This window comes from Diospyros lotus, chromosome 1, assembly GCF_014633365.1.
Source record: "Diospyros lotus cultivar Yz01 chromosome 1, ASM1463336v1, whole genome shotgun sequence".
NCBI lineage: Eukaryota > Viridiplantae > Streptophyta > Magnoliopsida > Ericales > Ebenaceae > Diospyros > Diospyros lotus.
The window spans coordinates 45,442,585-45,470,053 of record NC_068338.1 but is presented as its reverse complement, the minus strand read 5'-3'; the positions used below and the strand labels follow the sequence as shown (position 1 = coordinate 45,470,053).

Here is a 27,469-nt window from a genome sequence, read left to right as displayed (position 1 = left end):
ATAGCAATCCTCCATAGGGATCCATTTTTAGACCCAAACCCCCAACCCGTTTACAAAGAAGAAATTTGTCTTCCTATTAAAGAGATCTCAAACCAACAGCTCCTGACGAAAGGAATCTTTTTTCCAATCTCTCAATCATGCCAATAGCTCTTTTAGGCATAAACGCTTTCATATATACATTGATGTTATCTTTGTATTTATAATTTTGTATATTATTCAAAAATATTATTTTTTAAATTATGAATTAAAAAACTAATAAATTAGTCCAATTTGACTAGTCACCTAACCCACAGAGCAACCCAAAATAGCTCAAGTATGGGTTATATTGTGCCAAGCTCTCCTTAGGGTGATAGGTATAACACGTCACTTTCTGGTATGGTGTCACTTTCTAACGAAATATGTTAGCCTATTTTCAACTCTGTTCAAGGAACATAAATATTATATTTACCTCAATTCTAACAAAATTAAATTGAAAAATTCTCAATATTTGTCTTGAACAATGTCGAGAATCTTAAAATCCACGTTGAGTCTCACTCAAATCGTCATCTTTCTTGCAAATGAGTTAAGCAAGTCAATGAACCAAATAGAAAAGAAATCAAAACGCCAGTCGTACAAAGCAATTATATTAGAACATAAATAAAGATACATTAATTTAATAACATCTTATTAGTAAATATGATATGCAAAGTTGAAGCATAGTTGCCTAATTATATATGTTGGAATAAGATTGAGATGCCATGCATGGTTGCACGCTCCCTCTGGCTACGCACATTATTTTTTACATGAAATATTAAGTTTTACTTCCACTTCCACTTCCGTTCATAGTAAATGAAAATATACACCAATGTTTGCCCTGCAAGATTTTTGTTGATTCCAATCTATTCATCTCACATTTCTTGTGGACAAACAGAGGGCTTGGAAGGCATAGGCAAGAGTGTAACACTCCCTTGGAGCATCTCCACTACCTTGCTCATTGATGGGCGATCATCGGGTTTCATTTGAATGCACCACAGAGCCACCAACATTATCTTTTTCACTAGCAATTCATCCTCCTCGTTGGCATCCCCTATTTCTATCCCCTTTCCTTTATTTAACTGGTTATATACCCATGAAGGAAAGTAAATTTGGCTACAGTGATCCACAAAGGCATTTAGGTTCCGCCTCCTACCTGCCATTTCCATTAGCAACATTCCGAAACTGTAAACATCAGCCTTGTGAGAAACCCTTCCAATGTTTTTGTATAACAACTCTGGAGCCATGTAGCCGAATGTCCCTCTAGCTGCAGTCAAAGACACAATGCTATCATCAGTTGGGTACAGTTTTGCCAATCCAAAATCTGAAACTTTAGGGGTAAAATCCTTGTCAAGAAGAATGTTGTGAGGCTTGATGTCAAAATGCAAGATCTTCATCTCACAACCGCAATGCAAGTACTCAATTCCACGAGCCACACCAAGTGAAATCTTGAACATTTGGTTATAGGTCAAAGATGAATCTCCTTGCTCGAAAAATATGTATTTTTCAAGTGACCCATTAGGCATAAAATCATATATAAGAGCGCGTTTAGATCTTCCAGCATGAAATCCAACAAGACGAACCACGTTGACATGATGGATCTTGCCAATGGTGGCAACTTCGTTGATAAACTCTCGTGCAGTAGCTTTGGACATCTTTAACATTTTTACAGCTACAATTTTACCGCTACGAAGTTTTCCTTTATAGACTTCAGCAAAGCCTCCTTCACCTAGCTTATGATTGAAGCCGGTAGTCATTTTATTAATCATAGAATAAGAGTAGCTAATGGGCACAAGATCATCTTGACTTTGAAGGAAACTCTCAATGTCTTCGTTCATCCATGCATGTCTTTTCCTGAATTTGTACACCAAAAGTGCCAAATAGAGTGGTAGCCCAATTAAAGCTCTTACACCGAGATATCCTATAAACAAATTTCAAAGTTAAAAACCAAACCAACAAGAAAAATCTCATGTTGTTTGGCTGTATTTGTAAGAAATAATGAATGGAAAAATTGTTTACATTTCAAGATGGAAAAAACAAGCTTCAATCACAGAGGACAAGTAATATACATGATTCGAACACCTTTTGTTAATAATTTGTTTATGTATAAAAAGCACATGTACAATTTAATAAAATGAACAAACATGTGAGAAAACGAAGACATGTTATCGCTTTATCTTTCTCATGTCTTTTGAAATTGTACTGCACTGGAAAGTTGTACAATAAATTTCTATCACCAAAATGTAATAATAATATCAAAAGTTTGTTTCTATGAGTTAATTAATTTTGAATACGATCATGATATTGTTGCATTATTTTAATAGTTTATTCAACTTATTTTTTATTTATAAAAATATTACAAAAAAAATGTTCAAGTTGATAGGTATAAGAAAGTTTACACTCACAATCTCATATTTATCACGAGAAATGAGTTTTCACTTAAGCACCTTTAGCAAAATTAATTTGTATATTAAATAAAAATAAATACTCATACCGTGATAGGTATGATTGTTAGGGTATTAAATGTAATTGATAAATTTATAAAGTACCAAAAATATTAATTATAACAAAATAAAAACTCAGCAAATATTTACGCGTGTAGAAACTTACGCCTGAAAGTTAAAACAAAGGAATAAGGGGCGAAACTAATGCATATGTATTATACTCTAATGCTATTTATTTATACACTAAATTTTTATAATTAATTTTAATATTCATAAAATTATAAGTAATGTTTTAAAAAATTATAAGAAGTGTTGTTAAAATTAATATAAGAAATTAATGCAAATAGAACTGCAACATAATTTTATGGTTGTATTAAAATAGAGAGAATAATAAATAAAATCAGCAGTTCTAAAAACTATTACAAATAGAATTACAGAATTTATAACAATAATAATCGTTTTCATTATATATGGCTTCTTTTTATGATGAACACCGTAATTATTATCCAAATATATATACTAATTTATAGATTATGCATATTAAATAAATCAACTAAAATTTAAAAAATATATATTTTAAAGATATTTGATCTCAAGTGGGTAACACTGGTATATGGTGATTAGTAGTACCATGTAAGTTTTTCCATTGAATGGCAGCGTGTGTAAGTTTTTTCTAGTTTTTTTTCTTTTAATTTTTTAGTGATAAATAAATTTCCCAAACACCCCTTAATTTGTGGTTTGTTTTTAGTTTAAATAAGTTCTTATAATTTACTTAAATTGTTGAAATATCCAGTGTGTTATAAAAACTATCAATTAAGAATTAATTAAACCAAACTTACCTTTAATCTCAAACTAATAAAAAAAATAAAAATCATTAAAATAATTAAAAAAAAACAAAGGCTTGGTTGGAGCCAATTTGGTTCTAGCGCCAGACTAGATGAGCTCCAACCAACCATCATCAGAACCCATTGTTGACTTCCAACAATGATTGTTGGAACTTAAATAAAGGTTTCCTCCCTGGAATCCTTTCCAACAATAGAAAAGATTATCCCGTTGTCGAGCACGATGGTGAAAAAGGGTGCCCTTTTCGTCCCCTTCTCTCCTCCATTGTCTTTCTCTCATCATTATCTACCTCATCATTTCTCTTGATTTTTGTAATTTTTTCCAGAAGCATATATATATATATATCATCACCGTTACGAGATCTCTAATTAGAGTTGTCTCTCTCTAAATTTGTAATTTGACCTCAAATTAATCATTGAAAATCATGGTTGGGTTCATCATATCTGCCAAGAAAGGGTGATAGAAAACGGAAATGATATATATGTATGTATACATTTGTAGAAAGAATAAAAACGCTTTGACAATAAGAGAATCCTCCCTATCAACAAAGAAAAGGTTCTAAGAAAGGAACCTTCACTAGATTTTGACAATTCTGGTTGCTGGAAAACCATTTGGTTTTGGCCAAGTCTTTATTTTTTTTTAATTATTTTAATAATTTTTAGTTTTTTCTTAATTAGTTTAAGATTAAGAGTAAATTTAGTTTAATTAGTGCTTAATCAATATCGTTTATAACAAAAGTGATATTTCAACCATTTTAAGCAAATTACAAAAACTTATTTATCTAAAAACAAATTATAAGAAGTATATTAGCATAAAAAGTCAAAACTGTAAAAGATGTATGAGAATAATTTATCTAATAAATCGAGGATAACAAACACTCACCGCACCAGAGGGCGGACTCATAAATGAAGGAAGTTGTCGTTACTGCCAACAAGAAGAAAATAAGTCATTGGCAACTCCCCTAAGTGAAACACATTCCGCTAATATTTTAACAATGTAAAGTGGTGGATAGTGAAAGTGTTGGAAGCAATAAAAAAATTAATGTGAACACACTTTTTTTATTTTTAGAATTATAAAATATTTATATAAAGGAAAATAATTAAACATTAATAAAAATAAAAAAGAAAAGCTCCATCGACCCTATATCAATATTTTTTATTAAGATAAATACCACATTGCAAGACCTATTATATATATATATATATATATGTGTGTGTGTGTGTGGATCATCATATAACAACAAAAATGAAATTTAAAAGAAAAATATTTTTGACTTATTTAATGTACTTTAATTTTTTATATATTTTTTCAACTTATATATATATAATATAAAATAATACTTACACAATCTGATTTCCTCCATGAGGCCTGCAATTGAGAACAAGACAAAAATAAATAAATAAGGAAACCAAAGCATTAAAAACAATAATCAAGTTGAAAGAAAATGTTGTTCAATAATCGGCATCATATATAATGGTTATTATAATTAATATTTATACATAACAATATAAATAGAATTAGAAATCTATTAATGTAATAATATATATTTTATTAATATAACTCACAATTATAAATTCACACAAGAATTTATTTTTAGGGGACAGTAGTTAATAATAATAAAATATTGCTATTACTATCACTATCACTTACTTTAGTTAAATAATATTTCGTGCAAGAAATTTAAATAATTATTAAGTCAAATTACGTGTATAATACAATCTTAAGTCATTCATATTATATAGCAATAAAAAGATAAAATAAAGTTATATTCCGACATTTGAAGTGATTATATGTTTAATTTTAGTCTTCTATGCAATACTATATAAAATAAAATAAAAAAGGATAATATATAACACATGAACATACATTCTTATATAGTATGACTAATTTATTAATGATAATATATATTAGAAACAAACAATAATTTTTAATTAATTTTGTATTGATAAAAAATAATAAGAATATGATTTACTGATGTTTTAATTAATGAAAATTATAAAATATCATTTTTCTCAAAAGTAATATGGCAATAATATACTAAGGAAATTTCAAGCCATAAAATATGATCAGAAAATAAGGCTTACGCACAATGGAAGTAGGACCAATTTCTGGGGCACTGCCAGTCCCAGCTACTGAAGTAACGAAGCTCAAACCCATTAGCCATGGCGCTGTGAATGTCCAAGAGTGAAAGGTTCCCGCCACCACCAGGGAACAACTCAGCCGTAACGCGAACCACTGCCTCCACCGTGCACAACTCTGCTACATCCGAGATACTCAAGTCACCTACCAGCATATACGAATGATTTCGTCTTAAAGGAGAGTAATTGTTGAAGCAATTAGAATTAGAACCAGTAGCAAGATCCACGTAAGAATTATTCCCAGACTTTATCGGCCTCTCACAGTTCACCAACATTACTACATTCGAATATTCGAGGAGATATTCAAAATATCTATCTAAAAGCAGGTTAGTAAGTGGCGAGGAATGAAGAGGAAGAGAGGAGCAATTGCGCTTGTCGATGCCCACGTCCACTATCCGAATGGTTTTGTTCTCGTAGTAGATGTCTAGGACGTAGTACATCCTGTGTAACAAGTACCATATTGTGCGATTGTTCTTGCAGGCCAATTCGAATTGCGTTAGGCCGCAGCCTTTAGGGTCCTGTTTGAGGCGGAAGGGGTAACTAATATTGGGAAGGCTTCCGCAGGAAGAAGAGAAGTTTGGGTCGCATTTGGATGATGATAATGATGAAAAGGAATTAGCACCCCGACCATATCCATATTCATATCCATATCTATATCCATATCCATATCCATATCCATATTTATAAACAAGAACCAGAGCTGGCAACACCAGCAAGATCCATGTACAACCTAGAAGAACCATCAATCTCCCTGTAGAACCGAGACTTCACCTGCCTTTCACAGCTCATGAAAACTACTTCTACATTAGAGAAGTACCATGACTCATAATTATGGGGATACCCACTTAGATCTATAAGGTTACGTGACGAGAGGGAAGAAAGAAGAGAGGAGCAATTGCGCTGGTCGATGCCCACCTCCACTACCCGAATGGTTCCGTTGTCGCAGCTGATGGCTAGCACGTATACTTTCCAATTCCACCAAACAAGTATAATATTATGCGATTGTTTTCGCAGGCCAATTCGAATCGCTTTAGGCCGCAGCCTCTAGGGTCGTTTTTTCGGCCAAAGGGGTAGCTAATATTGGGAAGGTTTTCGCTGGAAGAATAGAAGTTTGGGTCACATTTGAATGATGATGAAGATGAGGACTTAGCATCTCTATATCTATAACCAGACTAATACAGGAGGAGAAGAAAAAGAAGGGTTGGATGCCCAGCTGCAATGACGAGGCTCAACCAGACATGTTCAGAGAGAGAGAGAGAGAGAGACAGATTTTGTGGACAAAATGATGTGTCCAAAATCAGTGGACAAAATGATGTTGCAGGGAGAGCCATTTCTCATGGCGGTCCCCACTTATTTTGACTCAATGTGTAATGATTCATTTTGTTCATTATTACATTATTAAGTGGAAGATTCCGTTATTCACAATCTTTATTACCATAGAAATAGAGACGGAATCAGAAAAAAAAATTAGTAGAACGGTCAAAAGCATAAAAAATGGACAACAAAATAACTAATAAAATATACATAATTATTTAAAATATTAAATTTATTTTATTTATATTGCTTCATACTCTCTTAGAAAAATAAAAATATTATCTGTGATTGAAATTATGGGATAAGACTCATAATTGAAGTAAAAAAATTAGGAAGGAGAATATTTTTATTCATGGTTAAAAAGTGAATAAAGGAGCACTGAGTTTCCTCACATTTTTTCGTTTAACTATTTTGTCCTCTCGAGAGAGGATTTATTTGTCCTATCAACTTTCAATTTTAAGTCTATTAGATAGTTAAGTCAGCGCATCAATTACACACGCGATTAAAATACGTACAACACTATCATCTTTTTCTTCCTCCTTCCCAACCTTTCTCTTTGCTGGCGACTTCTTGCCTTCTTTGCCATCAACTAACCCTGATTCATCTTTTCTCCTTATCGACCAACCCCAGTCTCCCCTTCCTCCATCAATGGTCATTGCCTCTCTCTTGCTCTCATTCTCTATCGGTGGTCACTAGTGGCGTGGGAGGTAAGAGGTCGGTCGGTCAAAATTGTTGAAATCGATATTTTAAGTGAGATCGTAAGGGGTTCATAAAATCGGATTGTAAAATCAAATAGTAAAATCGTAAGATTTTATAAAAAATTAAAAATACTCTTTAATTTATATAAATATATATTTATAATGATATATTCCTTATTATAAATGAAATAGATGTATCTATTTTAAAATTACTTCATCTATCAATTTCAAAAATACTAAATAATATAAAATTTCTAAATGTTAAATTCATCATTCATCCATCCATAATCAAAATTTCAAACAACAAACATTACTATCATCATCAACAAACATTGTTAAAAATAACTAAAAATACTAAATCATAAAAATAACAAATATTGTTAAATTTCTACATTATCTCATTACACTAATTAAGTTACCAATATCAAAGAGATATATTTATTTCTTACTAATCATCAATCTTAATATAAAATTAGACCCACCCGTGATCTGATTGTGATATATTTAAGATTAATTTTTTGAATCTGCACTTACTTATACGTGTAGATAATAACATCATAAATGAGAATGTACATACACAAGCATAGTTGCATAACATACTCATTCAGCACATCAATTAGACACACCACAGAGCTCAGCACAACACACACACGGCATTTGATTACCGGACTCAGCAAAACATAGTCACTTTCACTCACAACTCGCCCACATACCTGGGTTGGGTTTAATTCTTCAAACTTTCAAGGTGAACGAACAAGGAAGGAAGGCAAAAACAAGATCGACAACGATTAGGGTTTGCAAAAAGATACAACAAATGAATGCAGCAAGCACACAAACACAACGTAGTTTGGGGTTTATAGAAGAACCACAATAGGAGATTGACAATGATTGTATATAAATATATATATATGTTAGTTAGGGATAAAAATATTTTTGTTTCTAACCTCAAAATTGTGGGCAAGAAAAAACTTGGTAAACTCGTAAAATTGTAAACTCGAACCCAATAAACTTGTAAACTCAGATCGATAAACTCATAAATTCATATATGATTCTATAAAACTCGATTCTACAAGTAAGTTGACTTGTTTTATGCCTCTTAACTCATAAACTCGTAAAATCATACGAGTTGACTCTCAATTTAACAACAATGCGATTAGTAGTCTCTTTCCTCGTGATGGTGGCCAGTGAGGACATTGATCGGGGTCAAGGGGACGTCGATAACAGTAATTGGGTGTGGGCAGGCAAATCTAGGCCAGCGGTGTGAAAGGTGAGCAATCCCTCACTCGCTCATCTTCCTCGTGCTAGTGGCCAACGACGGAGTCGATATGGGTCGAAAGGGTCGGTGATAGCAACGGATGGGCGTGGGCAAGTAAATCTGGGCCAACGACATGAAATGCTAGCGGTCAGTCGGTTCGACAAGGTAGGAGGTGGGCGGGCAGCGGCAGCATTGGCAGTCGTCTTCCTCTTTCATCACCGGCAGGGATGTGTGTGCCATTGGAAACTGCAACACCCTCCTCGATCGTCTTCAGGCGATTGTCCGTCGCGTCGTCTGTCACCAACCTCATTCCTCTCTTGCAACAGCCAGACACGTGGCATGTTCTCATTGGCCTGTCAATGTGGGGGCCACGTCAGACCGTGCGTGTAATTCACGCACAATATTTGTTGGACTCAAGTATGTAATTGTTACAAAATTGGTAGTTAAATGACACAATAGGTTCTGTCGACGTTCAATTTCAGCCGACCGTGATTCGTTTTGGACCGCGGTGAGTAAATCCAAAGTGTCAAGAAGAAGAAAAAATCAAAGTTTCAGACGTGAGTCAACCCCATAATTTTTACGTGGTTCGGCCAGAACGATACCTACTCCACGACCGTCCTCTGATTTATCTTTTTGAATTGCGGTGTCTGATCATTTTCTTTTTTGTTCCTCTAACCCCTATTTGTACTGAGGGGTCCTTACAATTTAGATAACATATAAAAATATAAAGACTACATAATGAGGGACAAACAGCCCTTATTGTTTACACAAAATCAGGAGTGGGATCCCCATTACGAGGGGCATGGGCTATTGCAGATAAAGTAAATGGACCCTACCTCTGACTTCTCAGTAGTTTTGCCACTTATGCGAACTAGAGGTTTTAGGCCAACAACCTGGATGGTCCAGCGAACTGAAGGGCATTGCTGGGAGCTCGTTAGTTGATTGCTAAGAGCTCACTGGAAGCTTCTCAGGAGCTCACAAGGTGCTCGCTTTACGAGTTTCGGATTTCGATGGTGGCTGAACTTTTTTTAGCGAGGTCCTCTGGGCCTTCTTGGTTTCGGGTGATTGGGCCGGTTCATTGGGCCGAGTTTGGCCCATGTGGAGTGATACAGAAAATACATATAATAGGTTCAAATTTGAAAGTTGAGGGCCCAATACTGAGTTACTTCTTTGTGTGGCATATTTTGAATCCAAATAATTCTTTTCATACTTTTGACAAGAATAAGTTGGTTTGTCTTACTCAGTTTTATTCATTAGAATTTTCTGAAGTTGATCTCGTGGCACTTAAGAATCAGTTGGAGACTTATATAATTGATTTGCAGTCTGATAATGAATTTTTGGAAATTAATGGGATTGGTGGTCTTGCCAAGAAATTAGTTCAAACAAAAAATAATGTTGTATATCCATTGGTGTATTTGCTTGTGAACTTAGCTTTAATTCTTCTTCTTGCTACCACAATTGTTGAAAGAGCTTACTCACCCATGAATCTAGTTAAAAATCGTTTGCGCAATCAAATTGGTGATCAATGAATAAATGATTGTTTGGTTACTTATATTGATAAGGAAATATTTGATATAATTGACAATGAAAAAATCATGCAGCAGTTTTAAAATATGACGATTCGGCAAGAGCATCTATGATTTTGTAAATACCTAAATGTAAGTACAATATTTTTACTTTTAAAACTAAAGAATTTTTTTAAGAAACATGTGTTTGAATTTATATAGAAATAATATAATGATGTTTAATATAATATTTTAATTAATGTTATATTATAATATTTTTTTATCAATATAGATAATTATTGTATGACTTCAAGTTTTACATTTTGTGTTATCATTGTTTGTTTACGTACTTAAGTATCTTGGCTCCGCCTTGTTCTTAAAGTTCAAGAGACAAAATAGTTAAATGGAGAAACTTGAGGAGGGCGGATATGTCATTAGCTTTCAAAAAATTTCATGCATTAATATTTTATTGTTATTATTAAAGTTGATTTGGTACCCTGATTTGAATAGACTGGTACTTTTAACTTATTTAAATAGGTAATACCACTAAATGTTCAATGATTTCTTAATATTATTAAAATAATTAATATAGCTATAAAAATAATAGTACCATACACATGAAATTTCTTAAAACAAGAGGAAGGATTTACAAAAAGCACACTGCTTTCTTTCAATTTAGGGGGGCCTCCATTCTTATTCTTGTAACTCCTCTACTTAGGTTTTTTTTTTTTAATATATTAACTTAACAAAAAAATAAAATAAAATGATCGCATTCATGTTTGGCGTGTGATATCTGCCTCTCTTTCTCATTCATGACTTTTCTTGATAATTGAATGGTGGAATCATACTTGGATTGTCATTTCATTTTCTTTCTTTTTTTTCTCTTTATTGCTCAAATAAATGCTCCTTTTAAAAATTCAAAGTCCACAGATAAGTCTGCTAATACTTCCAAAAGCTTTTGTACGCCTCCTTTTTAAGTTATTATCAGTACTTCATGGACCACTTTGACTTTAAGGTTATTTTTTTTATTTTCATTAAGATTAGGTAAACCTCACCATCCATCTTATCAAATTCTTTTAAATTGAATTGATTACTTTGATATGTTTAAATTAACATATATTTCTTTAAATTTTTTGACCTAGAATTATCATGTTGTTGAAAAATAATTGTTATTCTTTTTAAAATCTCAAAATTACCTATTCCTCTCTTCTCCTAATTTAATTACAAAAAAAAAAAAAAAATAAAACTGGTGATGCTTGGTCAACCACCACCACCACGTCTCATTCTGATTCAATTTAGAGTAGTTGAAGTTTCTAGGTTACAATTGGAACCCAAAAACTTCAATTTCTTTAAATTCAAACAAAACATAGTAATTAAATTTGGATTCAATTTGAGAAATTCGAAAACTTTCTCAATACAAATTGAACTTATAAACTTTCTAAGTTCACTAGAGAGAGAAAGAAAAGATACAAGATCAGCTTAAGAATATTTGTGATTTTAAACAAAAATTATTTTGATGATCCTTTAATAATATAGATAAATATTAAAAATTATTTTGCTTACTTTTTAAGATACAAAATCACTCATTAAAGTTTTGTATTCAAATTTAGAAAGTAAATCTTTTTTAATTGATAATATAAACAAGATAAAAAAATTTAAAAACATAAGAGTTGAATAAATAAAAAATATAGAGAACCTACTGTCAAGTCTTGTAAATTCAAAAATTATTAATTATTTTTCCTTCTTTCTTTAATACTCAGATCAATGAATATTCCCCAAATAAAATTGGCGTTGTCCAAATAATCGTTTTATCAAATTATCCTTTTAAAATAATGACAATTCTTGTTCTTTTTTTTTTTTTTCTATTACGTTATTGATTTACATATCACTATTTATTATTGCGGTATTAGTTTATAGGTCGCTATTTATAAAAGGAGCACACTGCTTTCTTTCAATTTAGGGGGGCCTCCATTCTTATTCTTGTAACTCCTCTACTTAGGTTGTTTTTTTTTTTAATATATTAACTTAACAAAAAAATTAAAATGATCACATCTGTATTTGCCGTGTGATTTCTGCTTCTCTTTCCCACTCACGACTTTTCTTGACAATTGAAAGGTGGAATTATGTTTGGATTGTCATTTCACCTTCTGTTTTTTGGTCTTCCTTCCTCAAATAAATGCTCCTTTTTAAAATTCAAAGTCCACGGATAAGTCTACCAATAATTCCAAAAGCTTTTCAACCTCTCATTTTTAAGTTCTTGTCAGGTGATTTTTTTATTTTTATTAAGATTAGGGGTTTTTTTGTAAATGAGATTTTTATTAAACAAAAATAAAATAAAAAAACCAATCCCGATTTAAGCACAAAATACAATGAGACTAACAACCAAAATGCTCATCATTCTTATTATTGTTAAAATTTTAAATTTATACGTACGATTTTACGCTTCGAAAACCCCTACCAAACGATTCAAATTCCATTTAAATTTTAATTTAGAGTAAAATATTATAAAATCTCAATTTTACTGATATGAGTTTACATTTTAGAGACTTAAACGATTCAAATCCCATACAAAATTAAATTTGGGATTGGATGGTTTATTAATTAATTACCTATTTATCATGATTTATTTATGTAATCAATATTAAATCAAATAAAAATTACAACTTAAATCTGATGAAAAATATTGAAAGCATCTTCTAAAGAATTTTAAACTATATTTTACCTCTAAATTATCTATATTTTGCCTCTAAATTATCTACACAAACCTGTTAGTTTTTGAGTTATATGGAAGTATTATCTTTTGAGCTATAATAAAGAATAATCAGTTTATTAAATGATGTTAATTTATTTTTTATAAAATTATGTTATCATAAACATATATTTATAAAAATTAAAGAATATTTTTAATTATCTTTAAAATCTTATTATTTTACTATCCAATTTTATGCACTATTTTTCAATTCCACTCAAAATCTCGATTTTAACTACATTGGTTATTTTTTAAATTATATTGATTACTTTTATATTTTTAAAATTGCCTTCTTCAATGTTCTTAATAAATAATTATTATTTTTTTTAAATCCCAAAATGATATCTTCTCCTCTTTCAATTTAATTAAAAAAAAATTAAAGCTAGTGGTGCCCGATCGGCCGCCACCATCATCACTTTGGGTCCGATTCAAACCTAAGTTTTTAAATTACGATTCGAACCCCGAAACTTCTCTAAGTTCAAGCCGAATACAATTACCAAACCCAAACTCGCCTTTGCCTCCATCATGCCATCGCCGAGACAAGACAAATAGGACTCTATCTAGAGAGGAAATGGCCGTCTTCCTACTAAATCTTATAACATTCCTCTTTCTACCACAACTCCAGGCAATTGCAGCAGCAGCACAAGCTCCAGGCAAGTGCAGTGGCTGCTGCGGCGACGGTCTGGTGATCCGGCCGCCGTTCCGTCTTAAACCCCGTCGTGATGATCATCAGGCTGCTACAGCAGGAGGCGATGACTGTCTCTTGCCCCGTTACTATCTTTCCTGCGCCCAGAAACGAACTTGGCTAGAGCTCTCCCCCTCTCTGAAACTGCCTGTCAAGTATATCGACTATGCATCACACGTTATCCACACTTCTTATCCTGATCTTGACTGCTGTACCAAACACTTTCCAGACACCATCAATGTGTCTTCTTGTCCCTTCCGATTCGCAGAACATTACAGTACTTTAACTAACTTCAGCCTCTTCCAGTGTTCATCCACAAAGCCGGACAGTTACTCGTCTGGTTACCTTAGTGACCCCATTCGCAATGTTTATGCTATACCTTCGGGCGCTTCCTTCGCGTCTTATCCCATGGTGTCCTGCACAAAGATGTGCGAGATTTATTCATTTCCAGATATTACCTACTCATCTCATCGAGAGCTTAGATTCAACTGGTCCCAAGTCGCTTGTCTATGTCCCCGAGAGCCAGAAATCAGCCATAGCCAACGCAAAATTGCAGGTAATTAATCTCCATATTCACAATTAAATTAGTCTATTGCGAACCATTACGGTTTAATTTGTAATTACAATGATTAATTAATTTACCAAATGCTTAAATTGTTATTCTATATATAGTATTCAAATGCGATGCATTTTTACTTTTGGTTTGACTGATTTATTTTTTCTCATTAATTTTATTTGATTGATTCAAATTGCAGATTTGCTCCGAGGCTTATTTTTTCTCCCCATAACAATTATAGCATTGTATTGTGTCTTTAACTGGATTAAAATAAAAAAAGATGATCAAGCAAAGATCAAGCAATTTTTGGAACACTATAGAAGTCGCAAGCCTGCAAGATATTCCTATGCCGACATCAAGAAAATCACCAACAAATTCAAGCACAAAATAGGCGAAGGAGGCTATGGAACAGTGTACAAAGGAAAGCTCTCTAATGACGTCCATGTTGCAGTCAAGATCCTCCACGATATCAAGGGAAATGGAGAAGAGTTCATCAATGAAGTGAGAACCATAGGAAGAATTCACCACATAAACATTGTTCGTTTAGTTGGCTTCTGCGTTGATGGCTTTCGAAGGGCTCTTATTTACGAGTTTTTGCCCAATTATTCACTGGAAAAGTTCATTTCATCTGATAAGGAGAGACTCTCGTTAGGGTGGGAAAAGTTACAAGACATTGCTCTGGGCGTAGCCAGAGGAGTTGAATATCTCCACCAAGGTTGTGATCAACAAATACTTCATTTCGATATTAAACCTAACAATGTCCTGCTAGATCATAGATTCAACCCAAAAATATCTGATTTTGGTCTGGCAAAACTGTTTTCCAAAGAACAAAGTGTGGTTTCAATGACTGCTGCTAGAGGCACCGTAGGCTATATTGCACCAGAAGTATTCTCTAGAAATTTTGGGAATGTGTCATTCAAATCAGACGTATATAGTTTTGGAATGCTCCTACTAGAAATGGTTGGTGTGAGGCAAAACAGTGCTGCAAAACAAGACAACTCAGAAAGCGAAGTTTACTTCCCTGAATGGATTTATGAACATTTGAATCAGGGGGTAGAGGCAGTGCCAAGCATCCAAGTGGAACAAGAAGAAGATGCAAGGATTACTAGGAAGCTAATTATTGTGGGGCTTTGGTGCACGCAATGGTACCCAATGCACAGGCCATCAATGAAAGATGTGGTGCGGATGCTAGAAGGTGATGATGAAGGCACATTGAGGGTGCCCCCAATTCCACATGTTGCTACTAATCCCTTCATGACCAGAGAAAAAATTAGTGCAACGGTGACATCTACTAGTTATTTAGAAATCATTTCCGAATCGGAGTGAAAATAAACATGTATTAATTGTATCATAGCCTTGTGCCCAATAAGGCTGTCTATCAGCTATTTATGTAATAAATTACTACCGAATTGGATTGAAGAATAATTATGTGATATGTAATAGCATTTATACTAAAGTGTTGTAAATAATTTCTCTCCCCTGTTTTGTGATGGCAGTAGAGAAGCTCTACCTTTATCTCTCTTGAAGCCATTTTTTATTGTAAAATCTTCAAAAGACAAGATAACAAAATTTCAAGAACAAAAATAAATAATAAATAAAATATTGAATTCTAAAAAAGTTGAGATTGAATTTGAAAATTATCTTAATTTCAATGAATGAGCTAAGCAATGTAGTGTACTAGTAATAAAAATGCAACAGATTACATGATAAAACAAAGATTTTTGACATTCTTATTTGCGAAAAATCTTATTTGCATTCTTATTTACATATATATTTTTTAAAGCAAGATTGAGTGTATAGACAACATAAATGAGTCAAATAAATATATGTGAACATACATTCAATGATTTTCCTAATTCCTTTACAATTAATAGCATTATCGTGATAATAATTTGTACAACTTTTTGATGCCCATTTCATCTATTTCCTCTTTTGTCAAATTAGCAATAAATTATTTATCTTTTCACTTCACCAATCATTCAAAATTTTAACAAACATAGGACTATTTTTAGAAACAACTATAAAATTAATCAAAAATACTATCACTATTTTCCAACCAAGTGTCTTTAATAAGTTTGAACAATTTTTCAACATTTGTCATTTCTTGCTAAAATAATGAGGTTATCAATTTATTGTAAGCTAGAGACCGGTAACCACCCAATAAATGAGTAGCATCAAATGAAATAGGACTCAAATAATATGAATTTCTTGCACGATTAAAAGTTAAACTTATAATATAAAATAGTCCAGTAATCTCATTATCTTATTGTGTTTTATTTTAAATATCAAAAACTCTAACAATAGGTGGATCATTGATTTTTCTCTTTTTTAAATTTTCTAAATCATTTGGTTAATTTAAAGACAAAAAAAGTCCCAAATAAGTACTATTTTTTGGCAAAGAAATTTGTTTAGCTTGTAAATTTTAAACATTTTGAGCAACTTCTTTAGAGCTTTTTTTTTTAATTTCAAAAATAATTTAAACTATCACTTTTTTAGAAATAACAATCTCTTTCTCATTGATTTTTAACATATGAGCCCTAATTATTGTGTATAACTTATATTTTTTTAAATTACAAAAATTGCATAACGGCTTCCAATTACTCCTTCCTTTCCTCATTTTTTTGATTCTAGTCAAATATTTTCACAAAGAACTATTTTTTTCATCCCTAATTTTTGATAAGATAATGTTTCTAGAGTCCAAACCTAAGTTGAATGAGCCAGGACAACATACAACCTATATAAGGCCAAAAAATAAAAAAAACAACATCCACCCTTAGCTTTTAATCTCAAAAATACAAAACTATTTCATCAACACATCAATCAAGTCCAAAGCTTATTTAATCAAGAGTCAACTGTCAATACATCAATTAAATCCAATATCATTTAATCCACACATCAACTAAGTACACACTTCAATTCCATCTTACAGTAAAGTTTATCAACTTGAGGATATATATGAACTCTATTTTTTTTTTTCAATAATAGCTGTCGAACCTCAACACACACACAAAAATATCACACTTATCATGTCAAAAGCCCAAAAAGTATTATTTAGATCCCAATAATGCAACAAGAGAGAAGCACCCAACAAATTACTCATATACATACATACATATATTCGTAAATATATTCACACAATTATATATATACATATGTTGGCAAAATATATATTTTAACTCTTATACTTACATATTTTTTTTATTTAAACACTTGAACTTTTTTTTATTTCAAAGATATCCATGAATTTGCAATTTTGAGTTAATTGCATTTCTAAATTTTTTGTTATTTAATTAACACATTTAAATTTATTATTCTCAACAAATTTATCAAGGTATGTAATTGACTTAAAATTATATAGTTTAGAGGCGTAATTGAAACAACAAAAAATTTAAAGGTACAATTAACTCAAAATTACAAATTCAACTGTCTTTGAAATAACAAAAAATTTGAATGTTTAAATAAAAAAATGTACAAATACAATAACTAAAATATTTATTTGATCTACATACATTTATAACTATATATATGCATACATTGGCAATCAGAGACTCGCAACTATATACATAAATTCATAGCTCTACACATACATACATTCATACTCACATACTCACAATTATATACATATATTCATAGCTGCATATATACATACATTCAGAGTCACAAACTTATAGCTATATATATACATTCACTACTATATGTATATATATTCACAACTACATATATACTTGTAGATAGCTATTTTATGATCACTGATTATTGGTCAATTAAGAAAAGATGGACAAAATTGCAGTCACGAATCGAAAAGCTTGGAGACGATGATTGTTACGGTTGTGGGTCACTGACAAGCAGACAAAAAGATGGCAACGATGATAATGACAGAATAATAAGAAGATAAAAGGACAAAAATGGTGATGAAGAGAAGAAGCTAAGACTAAAATATTTTCAAAATAAAAAAAGAAGAAGATTCAATTTTAAACTTGAATCTTAGTTAGAGACAAAATCTTTTGTCTCTAAGCATGCTTGTAAATGTATTTTTAAATTTTTTTAAAATTACAAAATAGCTTTAAATTTTTTTTAAAATTATGAAAATGACTCAAAATCTTTTTTTGGTGTTTCTTTCCGAAACCAAGCACCCAGACTAATTTTATACTCCCTGTAGATAGCAATCCTCCATAGGGATCCATTTTTAGACCCAAACCCCCAACCCGTTTACAAAGAAGAAATTGTCTTCCTATTAAAGAGATCTCAAACCAACAGCTCCTGACGAAAGGAATCTTTTTTCCAATCTCTCAATCATGCCAATAGCTCTTTTAGGCATAAACGCTTTCATATATACATTTATGTTATCTTTCTATTTATAATTTTGTATATTATTCAAAAATATTATTTTTTAAATTATGAATTAAAAAACTAATAAATTAGTCCAATTTGACTAGTCACCTAACCCACAGAGCAACCCAAAATAGCTCAAGTATGGGTTATATTGTGCCAACCTCTCCTTAGGGTGATAGGTATAACACGTCACTTTCTGGTATGGTGTCACTTTCTAACGAAATATGTTAGCCTATTTTACACCTCTGTTCAAGGCACATAAATATTATATTTACCTCAATTCTAACAAAATTAAATTGAAAAATTCTCAATATTTGTCTTGAACAATGTCGAGAATCTTAAAATTCACGTTGAGTCTCACTCAAATCGTCATCTTTCTTGCAAATGAGTTAAGCAAGTCAGTGAACCAAATAGAAAAGAAATCAAAACGCAAGTCGTACAAAGCAATATATTAGAACATAAATAAAGATACATTAATTTAATAACATCTTATTAGTAAATATGATATACAAAGTTGAAGCATAGTTGCCTAATTATATATGTTGGAATAAGATTGAGATGCCATGCATGGTTGCACGCTCCCTCTAGCTACGCACATTATTTTTTACATGAAATATTAAGTTTTACTTCCACTTCCACTTCTGTTCATAGTAAATGAAAATATACACCAATGTTTGCCCTGCAAGATTTTTGTTGATTCCAATCTATTCATCTCCCATTTCTTGTGGACAAACAGAGGGCTTGGAAGGCATAGGCAAGAGTGTAACACTCCCTTGGAGCATCTCCACTACCTTGCTCATTGATGGGCGATCATCGGGTTTCATTTGAATGCACCACAGAGCCACCAACATCATCTTTTTCACTAGCAATTCATCCTCCTCGTTGGCATCCCCTATTTCTATCCCCTTTCCTTTATTTAACTGGTTATATACCCATGAAGGGAAGTAAACTTGGCTACAGTGATCCACAAAGGCATTTAGGTTCCTCCTCCTACCTGCCATTTCCATTAGCAACATTCCGAAACTGTAAACATCAGCCTTGTGAGAAACCCCTCCAATGTTTTTGTATAACAACTCTGGAGCCATGTAGTCGAATGTCCCTCTAGCTGCAGTCAAAGACACAATGCTATCATCAGTTGGGTATAGTTTTGCCAATCCAAAATCTGAAACTTTAGGGGTAAAATCCTCGTCAAGAAGAATGTTGTGAGGCTTGATGTCAAAATGCAAGATCTTCATCTCACAACCGCAATGCAAGTACTCAATTCCACGAGCCACACCAAGTGAAATCTTGAACATTTGGTTATAGGTCAAAGATGAATCTCCTTGCTCGAAAAATATGTATTTTTCAAGTGACCCATTAGGCATAAAATCATATATAAGAGCGCGTTTAGATCTTCCAGCATGAAATCCAACAAGACGAACCACGTTGACATGATGGATCTTGCCAATGGTGGCAACTTCGTTGATAAACTCTCGTGCAGTAGCTTTGGACATCTTTAACATTTTTACAGCTACAATTTTACCGCTACGAAGTTTTCCTTTATAGACTTCAGCAAAGCCTCCTTCACCTAGCTTATGGTTGAAGCCGGTAGTCATTTTATTAATCATAGAATAAGAGTAGCTAATGGGCACAAGATCGTCTTGACTTTGAAGGAAACTCTCAATGTCTTCGTTCATCCATGCATGTCTTCTCCTGAATTTGTACACCAAAAGTGCCAAATAAAGTGGTAGCCCAATTAAAGCTCTTACACCGAGATATCCTATAAACAAATTTCAAAGTTAAAAACCAAACCAACAAGAAAAATCTCATGTTGTTTGGCTGTATTTGTAAGAAATAATGAATGGAAAAATTGTTTACATTTCAAGATGGAAAAAACAAGCTTCAATCACAGAGGACAAGTAATATATATGATTCAAACACCTTTTGTTAATAATTTGTTTATGTATATAGAGCACCTGTACAATTTAATAAAATGAACAAACATGTGAGAAAACAAAGACATATTATCGCTTTATCTTTCTCATGTCTTTTGAAATTGTACTGGACTGGAAAGTTGTACAATAAATTTCTATCACCAAAATGTAATAATAATATCAAAAGTTTGTTTCTATGAGTTAATTAATTTTGAATACGATCATGATATTGTTGCATTATTTTAATAGTTTATTCAACTTATTTTTTATTTATAAAAATATTTATCACATATTTATCACGAGAAATGAGTTTTCACTTAAGCACCTTTAACAAAATTAATTTGTATATTAAATAAAAATAAATACTCATACCGTGATATGTATGATTGTTAGGGTATTAAATGTAATTGATAAATTTATAAAGTACCAAAAATATTAATTATAACAAAATAAAAACTCAGCAAATATTTACGCGTGTAGAAACTTACGCCTGCAAGTTAAAACAAAGGAATAAGGGGCGAAACTAATGCATATATAATATACCTTAATGCTATTTATTTATACACTAAATTTTTATATTTAATTTTAATATTCATAAAATTATAAGTAATGTTTTAAAAAATTATAAGAAGTGTTGTTAAAATTAATATAAGAAATTAATGCAAATAGAACTGCAATATAATTTTATGGTTGTATTAAAATAGAGAGAATAATAAATAAAATCAGCAGTTCTAAAAACTATTACAAATAGAATTACAGAATTTATAACAATAATAATCGTTTTCATTATATATGGCTTCTTTTTATGATGAACACCGTAATTATTATCCAAATATATATACTAATTTATAGATTATGCATATTAAATAAATCAACTAAAATTTAAAAAATATATATTTTAAAGATATTTGATCTCAAGTGGGTAACACTGGTATATGGTGATTAGTAGTACCATGTAAGTTTTTCCATTAAATGGCAGCGTATGTAAGTTTTTTCTAGCTCTTTTTCTTTTAATTTTTTAGTGCTAAATAAATTTCCCAAACACCCCTTAATTTGTGGTTTGTTTTTAGTTTAAATAAGTTCTTATAATTTACTTAAATTGTTGAAATATCCAGTGTGTTATAAAAACTATCAATTAAGAATTAATTAAACCAAACTTACCTTTAATCTCAAACTAATAAAAAAATAAAAATCATTAAAATAATTAAAAAAACAAAGGCTTGGTTGGAGCCAATTTGGTTCTAGCGCCAGACTAGATGAGCTCCAACCAACCATCATCAGAACCCATTGTTGACTTCCAACAATGATTGTTGGAACTTAAATGAAGATTTCCTCCCTGGAATCCTTTCCAACAATAGAAAAGATTATCCCGTTGTCGAGCACGATGGTGAAAAAGGGTGCCCTTTTCGTCTCCTTCTCTCCTCCATTAATTGTCTTTCTCTCATCATTATCTACCTCATCATTTTTCTTGATTTTTGTAATTTTTTTCATAAGCATATATATATATATATATCATCACCGTTAGGAGATCTCTAATTAGAGTTATCTCTCTCTAAATTTGTAATTTGACCTCAAATTAATCATTGAAAATCATGGTTGGGTTCATCATATCTGCCAAGAAAAAGTGATAGAAAACGGAAATGATATATATGTATGTATACATTTGTAGAAAGAATAAAAACGCTTTGACAATAAGAGAATCCTCCCTATCAACAAAGAAAAGGTTCTAAGAAAGGAGCCTTCACTAGATTTTGACAATTCTGGTTGCTGGAAAACCATTTGGTTTTGGCCAAGCCTTTATTTTTTTTAATTATTTTAATAATTTTTAGTTTTTTTTCTTAATTAGTTTAAGATTAAGAGTAAATTTAGTTTAATTAGTGGTTAATCAATATCGTTTATAACAAAAGTGATATTTCAACCATTTTAAGCAAATTACAAAAACTTATTTATCTAGAAACAAATTATAAGAAGTATTAGCATAAAAATTAAGTCAAAACTGCAAAAGATGTATGAGAATAATTTATCTAATAAATCAATGATAACAAACACTCACCGCACCAGACGAGGGTCTCATAAAAGAAGAATTCTATCGTTACTGCCAACAAGAAGAAAAAAAAGTTATAGTATGCCATTTGAAATAATCAGAGCAAGATGCTTAGCTTTCATTGACAACTCCAGTGAGCGAAAGACATTTCGTTAATATTTTTTTAACAATGTAAAGTGGCGGATAGTAAAAGTGTTGGAAGCAATAAAAAAATTAAGAAAACAATAATGTGAACACACTTTTTTATTTTTAGAATTATAAAATATTTATATAAAGGAAAATAATTAAACATTAATAAAAATAAAAAAGAAAAGCTCCATCGACCCTATCAATATTTTTTATTAAGATAAATACCACATTGCAAGACCTATTATATATATAATATATATGTGGATCATCATATAACAACAAAAATGAGATTTAAAAAATATTATTTTTGACTTATTTAATGTACTTTAATTTTTTATATTTTTTTTCAACTTATATATACAATATAAAATAATACTTACACATTCGGATGCCCTCCATGAGGCCTGCAATTGAGAACAAGACAAAAATAAATAAATAAGCAAACCAAAGTGTTATGTTTTAGGCATATAGAAGAGATGTTTAAAGAAATGGTATAAAACAAATGCTCTTAATTAAAACAATAATCAAGTTGAAAGAAAATGTTGTTCAATAATCGGCATCATATATAATGGTTATTATAATTAATATTTATACATAACAATATAAATAGAATTAGAAATCTATTATGTAATAATATATATTTTATTAATATAACTCACAATTATAAATTCACACAAGAATTTATTGTTAGGGGACAGTGGTTAATAATAATAAAATATTACTATCACTATCACTTACTTTAGTTAAATAATATTTCACGCAAGAAACTTAAATAATTATTAAGTCAAATTACATGTATAATACAATATTAAGTCATTCATATTATATAGCAATAAAAAGATAAAATAAAGTTATATTTCGACATTTGAAGTGATTATATGTTTAATTTTTTGAAAACAGCAAAAATTAAATTTCGTAAGAAAATTATATTTATAACACATTTTGTTACCAAAATAATATGACCATATTTGTTTTGCAATTGTAAATCATTTTTATTGATTTTTTTTTCGTTTCTTACTACATAGATATATAAATAAGGCACCTCATTAGGCAGGACAGGATAATATATAGCAGATGAGCATACATTCTTATGTAGTATAAATAATTTATTAATGATCATATATATTAGAAACAAACAATAATTTTTAATTAATTTTGTATGGATAAAAAACAATAAGAATATGATTTACTAATGTTTTAATGAAAATTATAAAAATATCATTTTTCTCAAAAGTAATATGACAATAATATACTAAGGAAATTTCAAATCATAAAGTATGATCAGAAAAGAAGTCTTACGCACAATGGAAGTGGGACCATTCTTTGGGGCATGGCCCATAAATGTAGTAAAGCTCAAATCCATTAGCCATGGCGTTGTGAAAGTCCAAGAGGGAAAGGTTCCGGCCACCGAGGAATGGCTCATCCGCAACAGGAACCACCGCCTTTACCGTGCACGATTCGGTTACTTTCGACATTGTCAGGTCATGACCTACCAGCATATACGAATGATTTCGTCTTGAAAAAGAGTAATTGTTGAAGCAATTAGAATTAGAACCAGCAGCAAGATCCACGTAAGAATAATCCCCAGACTTTATCGGCCTCTGACAGTTCACCAACATTACTACAGTCAAAAAATCGACGAAAAAAATAGGATATTCTGAAGGCAGGTTAGCCAGCGGCAAGGAATGAAGAGGAAGAGAGGAGCAATTGTGTTGGTCGATGCCCACGTCCACTACCCGAATGGTTTCGTTCTTGTAGTTGATGTCTAGGACGTAGTACTTCCCAGCTAACAAGTACAATATTGGGCGATTATTCTCGCAGGCCAATTCGTATTGTTTTAGGCCACAGCCTTTGGGGTCATGCTTGAGGCGGAAGGGGTAGCTGATATTGGGAAGGCTTCCGCAGGAGGAATTGAAGTTTGGTTGGCATTTGGATGATGATGATGATAAGAAGGACTTAGCATAGCTATTTTCATTTACAAGAATTATTATTAGAGGCGGCAGCAACAGCAAGATCCATGTACAACCAAGAAGAACCATTAATCTCCCGGTAGTAACGAGACTTCACCGGCCTTTCACAACTGATGAAACTACTTCTACATTAGAGTAGTACTATGACCCATATTTATGGGGATATCCACTTAGATCTACAAAGTTACGTGACGAGAGGAAATAAAGGGGAAAAAATGAGCAATTGTGCTAGTCGATGCCCACCTCCATTACCCCGAATGGTTCTGTTGCTGCAGTTGATGGTTAGGATGTATACTTTCCAGTTGCACCAAACAAGTATAATATTGTGCGATTATTCTTGCAGGCCAATTCAAATTGCTTTAGACTGAAGCTTTTAGGGTCGTCTTTTCTGCGAAAGGGGTAACTAATATTGGGAAGGCTTCCGCGAAAGAATAGAAGTTTGTGTCGCATTTGAATAATGATGAAGATGAGGACTTAGCATCGCTATATCCATAACTAATATAGGAAGAGAAGGAAAAGAAGGGTTGGGTTCCCAGCTGCAATGACGAGGACTCCAACAGACATGTTCAGAGAGGGAGAGGGATTTTGTGGACAAAATGATGTGCCCAAAATCAGTGGACAAAATGATGTTGCCGTGAGAGCCATTTCTCATGGCGGTCCCACTTATTTTGACTTAATGTGTAATGATTCATTTTGTTCATTATTACATTATTAAGTGGTAGATTCAATTATTCTCCATCTTAATTACAATAGAAATAGAGACGGAATCAGATAAAAATTAGTGGTAGGGTCAAAAGCATAAAAAAAAAATGGACAAAAACATAACTAATAAAATACACATAATTATTTAAAATATTAAATTTATTTTATTTAATATTTTCAATAATTAAAATTATGGGATAAGACTCATAATTGAAGTAAAAAATTAGAGAGGAGAATGTTTTTATTCATGTTTGAAGAAAATTTCATGCATTAATATTTTATTGTTATTATTAAAGTTGATTTGGTACCATGATTTGAATAAACTGTTTATGGTACTTTGAACTTATTTACATAGGTAATATTACTAAGTGTTCAGTGATTTCTTATAAATAATAAAATAATTAATATAGCTATAAAAATAGGGTACCATATACATGAAATTTCTGAAAAAAAGAGGAAGGATCTACAAGAAGCACACTGCTTCCTTTCACCAATTTAGGGGGCCTCCATTCTTATTCTTGGAACTCCTCTACTTAGGTCGTTTTTTTTTTTAATATATTAACTTAACAAAAAAATAAAATAAAATGATCAGATCTATGTTTGCCGTGTGATATCTGCCTCTCTTTTTTCATTCATGACTTTTCTTGACAATTGAATGGTGGAATCGTGCTTTTCATCTTCTTTTTTGCTCTTTATTGCTCAAATTAATACTCCTTTTGAAAATTCAAAGTCCACAGATAAGTCTACTAATACTTCCAAAAGCTTTTGTACCCCTACTTTTTAAGTTCTTGTCTCTTCATGGACCACTTTGACCTGAAGGTGATTTTTTTATTTTCATATTAGGTAAACCTCACCGTCCATATATCAAATTCTTTTAAATTGAATTGATTACTTTGATATTTTTAACTTTAACATATATTTCTTTAAATTTTTTGACCTAGAATTATCATGTTATTAAAAAATTATTATTATTCTTTTTGAAATCTCAAAATTACCTCTTCCCCTCTTTCAATTTAATTATAAAAAAAAAAATTAAAGGTGATGATGCTTGATCCGCTGCGACCGTCTCATTTTGATATAATTTAGAGAAGTTGAAGTTTCTAAGTTATAATTGAAATCCAAAAACTTCAATTTCTCTAAATTCAAACAAAACATAGTGATTAAATTTGAATTTGATTTGAGAAATTCAAAAACTTTCTCAATACAAATTGAACTTATAAACTTTCTAAGTTCACTAGAGAGAAAAAGAGAAGATATAGGGTCAGCTTAAAAATATTTGTGGTTTTAAACAAGAGTTATTTTGGTAATTTTTTAATAATATAAATAAATATTAAAAATTATTTAAAATTTATTTTATTTACTTTTGAAGATATAAAATTACTAATTAAATTTTTATATTCAAGTTTAGAAAGCAAATATTTTTCAATTGACAATATAGATAAGAGAAAAAAATATGAAAATATAAGAGTTGAATAAGTAAAAAATGTAAAAAGTCTACACTCAAGTCTCACAAATTAAAAAATTACTATTTTATTTTTATTTTTTTCTTTAATACCCAGATCAATGAAGATTCTCCATATAAAATTATTGTCATCCAAAGAATCATTTTATCAAATTATCCACTTAAAATAATGTCACTTTTTGCTTCTTCTTTTTTTATTACATTACTAGTTTACACATCATTATTATTTATTTAACATTGAAAAATAATTCGTGGACTTGAAGAAGGGGGATCTCTTTATTTAAATGACTTCTCATTATTAATTATCTAATAACGAGTGGACTTAGAGAGTTGAGGGCCTTCTCATTTACATGACATTTCACTATTCATTACCTAATACTGAAAAATGATCTGTGAATTTAAAAAATTAGCGACACTTCTCATTCAAATAAAACAACAAAATAAACAAAATATGAATTTAAACAAAACTTATCATGAAATAAAATTAATAATTTTGCATCATAAAAAATTAAAAATAAAATAAATTTTAAATAATTAGTGATTTTGGGCCCCTCATTTTTTAGGTGGCCCTATGCCTTAAACCGGGCCTAGGAAGATAAGAGGCTATTTACTTGTAAAAAATCGATTTTTACTTTCTATCTTCAATTTTTATTTCTATTTTTGTATTTTTTTTATTAAAATCTAAAAAATAAATGAAAGACGCATTCCTTTGTATCAA

At 31.1% G+C, this 27,469-nt stretch overlaps 3 protein-coding genes across 3 annotated transcripts; 1 reads left to right on the top strand and 2 right to left on the bottom strand.

Annotated features, from left to right (window-relative positions):
• Positions 1–620: 620 nt before the first annotated feature.
• On the bottom strand, positions 621–6,710 carry LOC127802863 (rust resistance kinase Lr10-like). The gene is made up of 4 exons (XM_052338929.1): positions 5,388–6,710; positions 4,644–4,667; positions 4,182–4,223; positions 621–1,933 (listed from the first exon to the last, which is right to left on the bottom strand). Exons 1-4 carry the CDS (start codon positions 6,178–6,180, stop codon positions 888–890), a joined length of 1,905 nt encoding a protein of 634 aa, XP_052194889.1. The 5' UTR covers positions 6,181–6,710; the 3' UTR covers positions 621–887.
• Positions 6,711–13,436: 6,726 nt separating this feature from the next.
• Positions 13,437–15,655, top strand: LOC127802873 (rust resistance kinase Lr10-like). Its single transcript, XM_052338951.1, has 2 exons — positions 13,437–14,199; positions 14,399–15,655. The coding sequence occupies exons 1-2, from the start codon at positions 13,530–13,532 to the stop codon at positions 15,523–15,525; spliced, it is 1,797 nt and encodes a 598-aa protein (XP_052194911.1). The 5' UTR covers positions 13,437–13,529; the 3' UTR covers positions 15,526–15,655.
• A 3,310-nt stretch (positions 15,656–18,965) lies between these two features.
• LOC127802867 (rust resistance kinase Lr10-like) lies at positions 18,966–25,160 on the bottom strand. The gene is made up of 4 exons (XM_052338939.1): positions 23,921–25,160; positions 22,998–23,021; positions 22,498–22,539; positions 18,966–20,290 (listed from the first exon to the last, which is right to left on the bottom strand). The coding sequence occupies exons 1-4, from the start codon at positions 24,654–24,656 to the stop codon at positions 19,236–19,238; spliced, it is 1,857 nt and encodes a 618-aa protein (XP_052194899.1). The 5' UTR covers positions 24,657–25,160; the 3' UTR covers positions 18,966–19,235.
• Between the last annotated feature and the right edge of the window lie 2,309 nt (positions 25,161–27,469).

What these genes read in the sequence shown, in the direction of transcription:
- LOC127802863 (XM_052338929.1), bottom strand. Translation starts at nt 6,180, where the DNA reads ATGGTTCTTCTAGGTTGTACATGGATCTTGCTGGTGTTGCCAGCTCTG. An exon ending in AAATTGGTCCTACTTCCATT is followed by an intron (nt 4,668 to 5,387) that starts GTGCGTAAGCCT and finishes TCTCAATTGCAG; the next exon opens with GCCTCATGGAGGAAATCAGA. An exon ending in CATGGAGGAAATCAGATTGT is followed by an intron (nt 4,224 to 4,643) that starts GTAAGTATTATT and finishes TCTTGTTGGCAG; the next exon opens with TAACGACAACTTCCTTCATT.
- LOC127802873 (XM_052338951.1), top strand. Translation starts at nt 13,530, where the DNA reads ATGGCCGTCTTCCTACTAAATCTTATAACATTCCTCTTTCTACCACAA. An exon ending in TAGCCAACGCAAAATTGCAG is followed by an intron (nt 14,200 to 14,398) that starts GTAATTAATCTC and finishes TTCAAATTGCAG; the next exon opens with ATTTGCTCCGAGGCTTATTT.
- LOC127802867 (XM_052338939.1), bottom strand. Translation starts at nt 24,656, where the DNA reads ATGGTTCTTCTTGGTTGTACATGGATCTTGCTGTTGCTGCCGCCTCTA. An exon ending in CATGGAGGGCATCCGAATGT is followed by an intron (nt 22,540 to 22,997) that starts GTAAGTATTATT and finishes TCTTGTTGGCAG; the next exon opens with TAACGATAGAATTCTTCTTT. An exon ending in TGAGACCCTCGTCTGGTGCG is followed by an intron (nt 20,291 to 22,497) that starts GTGAGTGTTTGT and finishes ATTTGTTTATAG; the next exon opens with GATATCTCGGTGTAAGAGCT.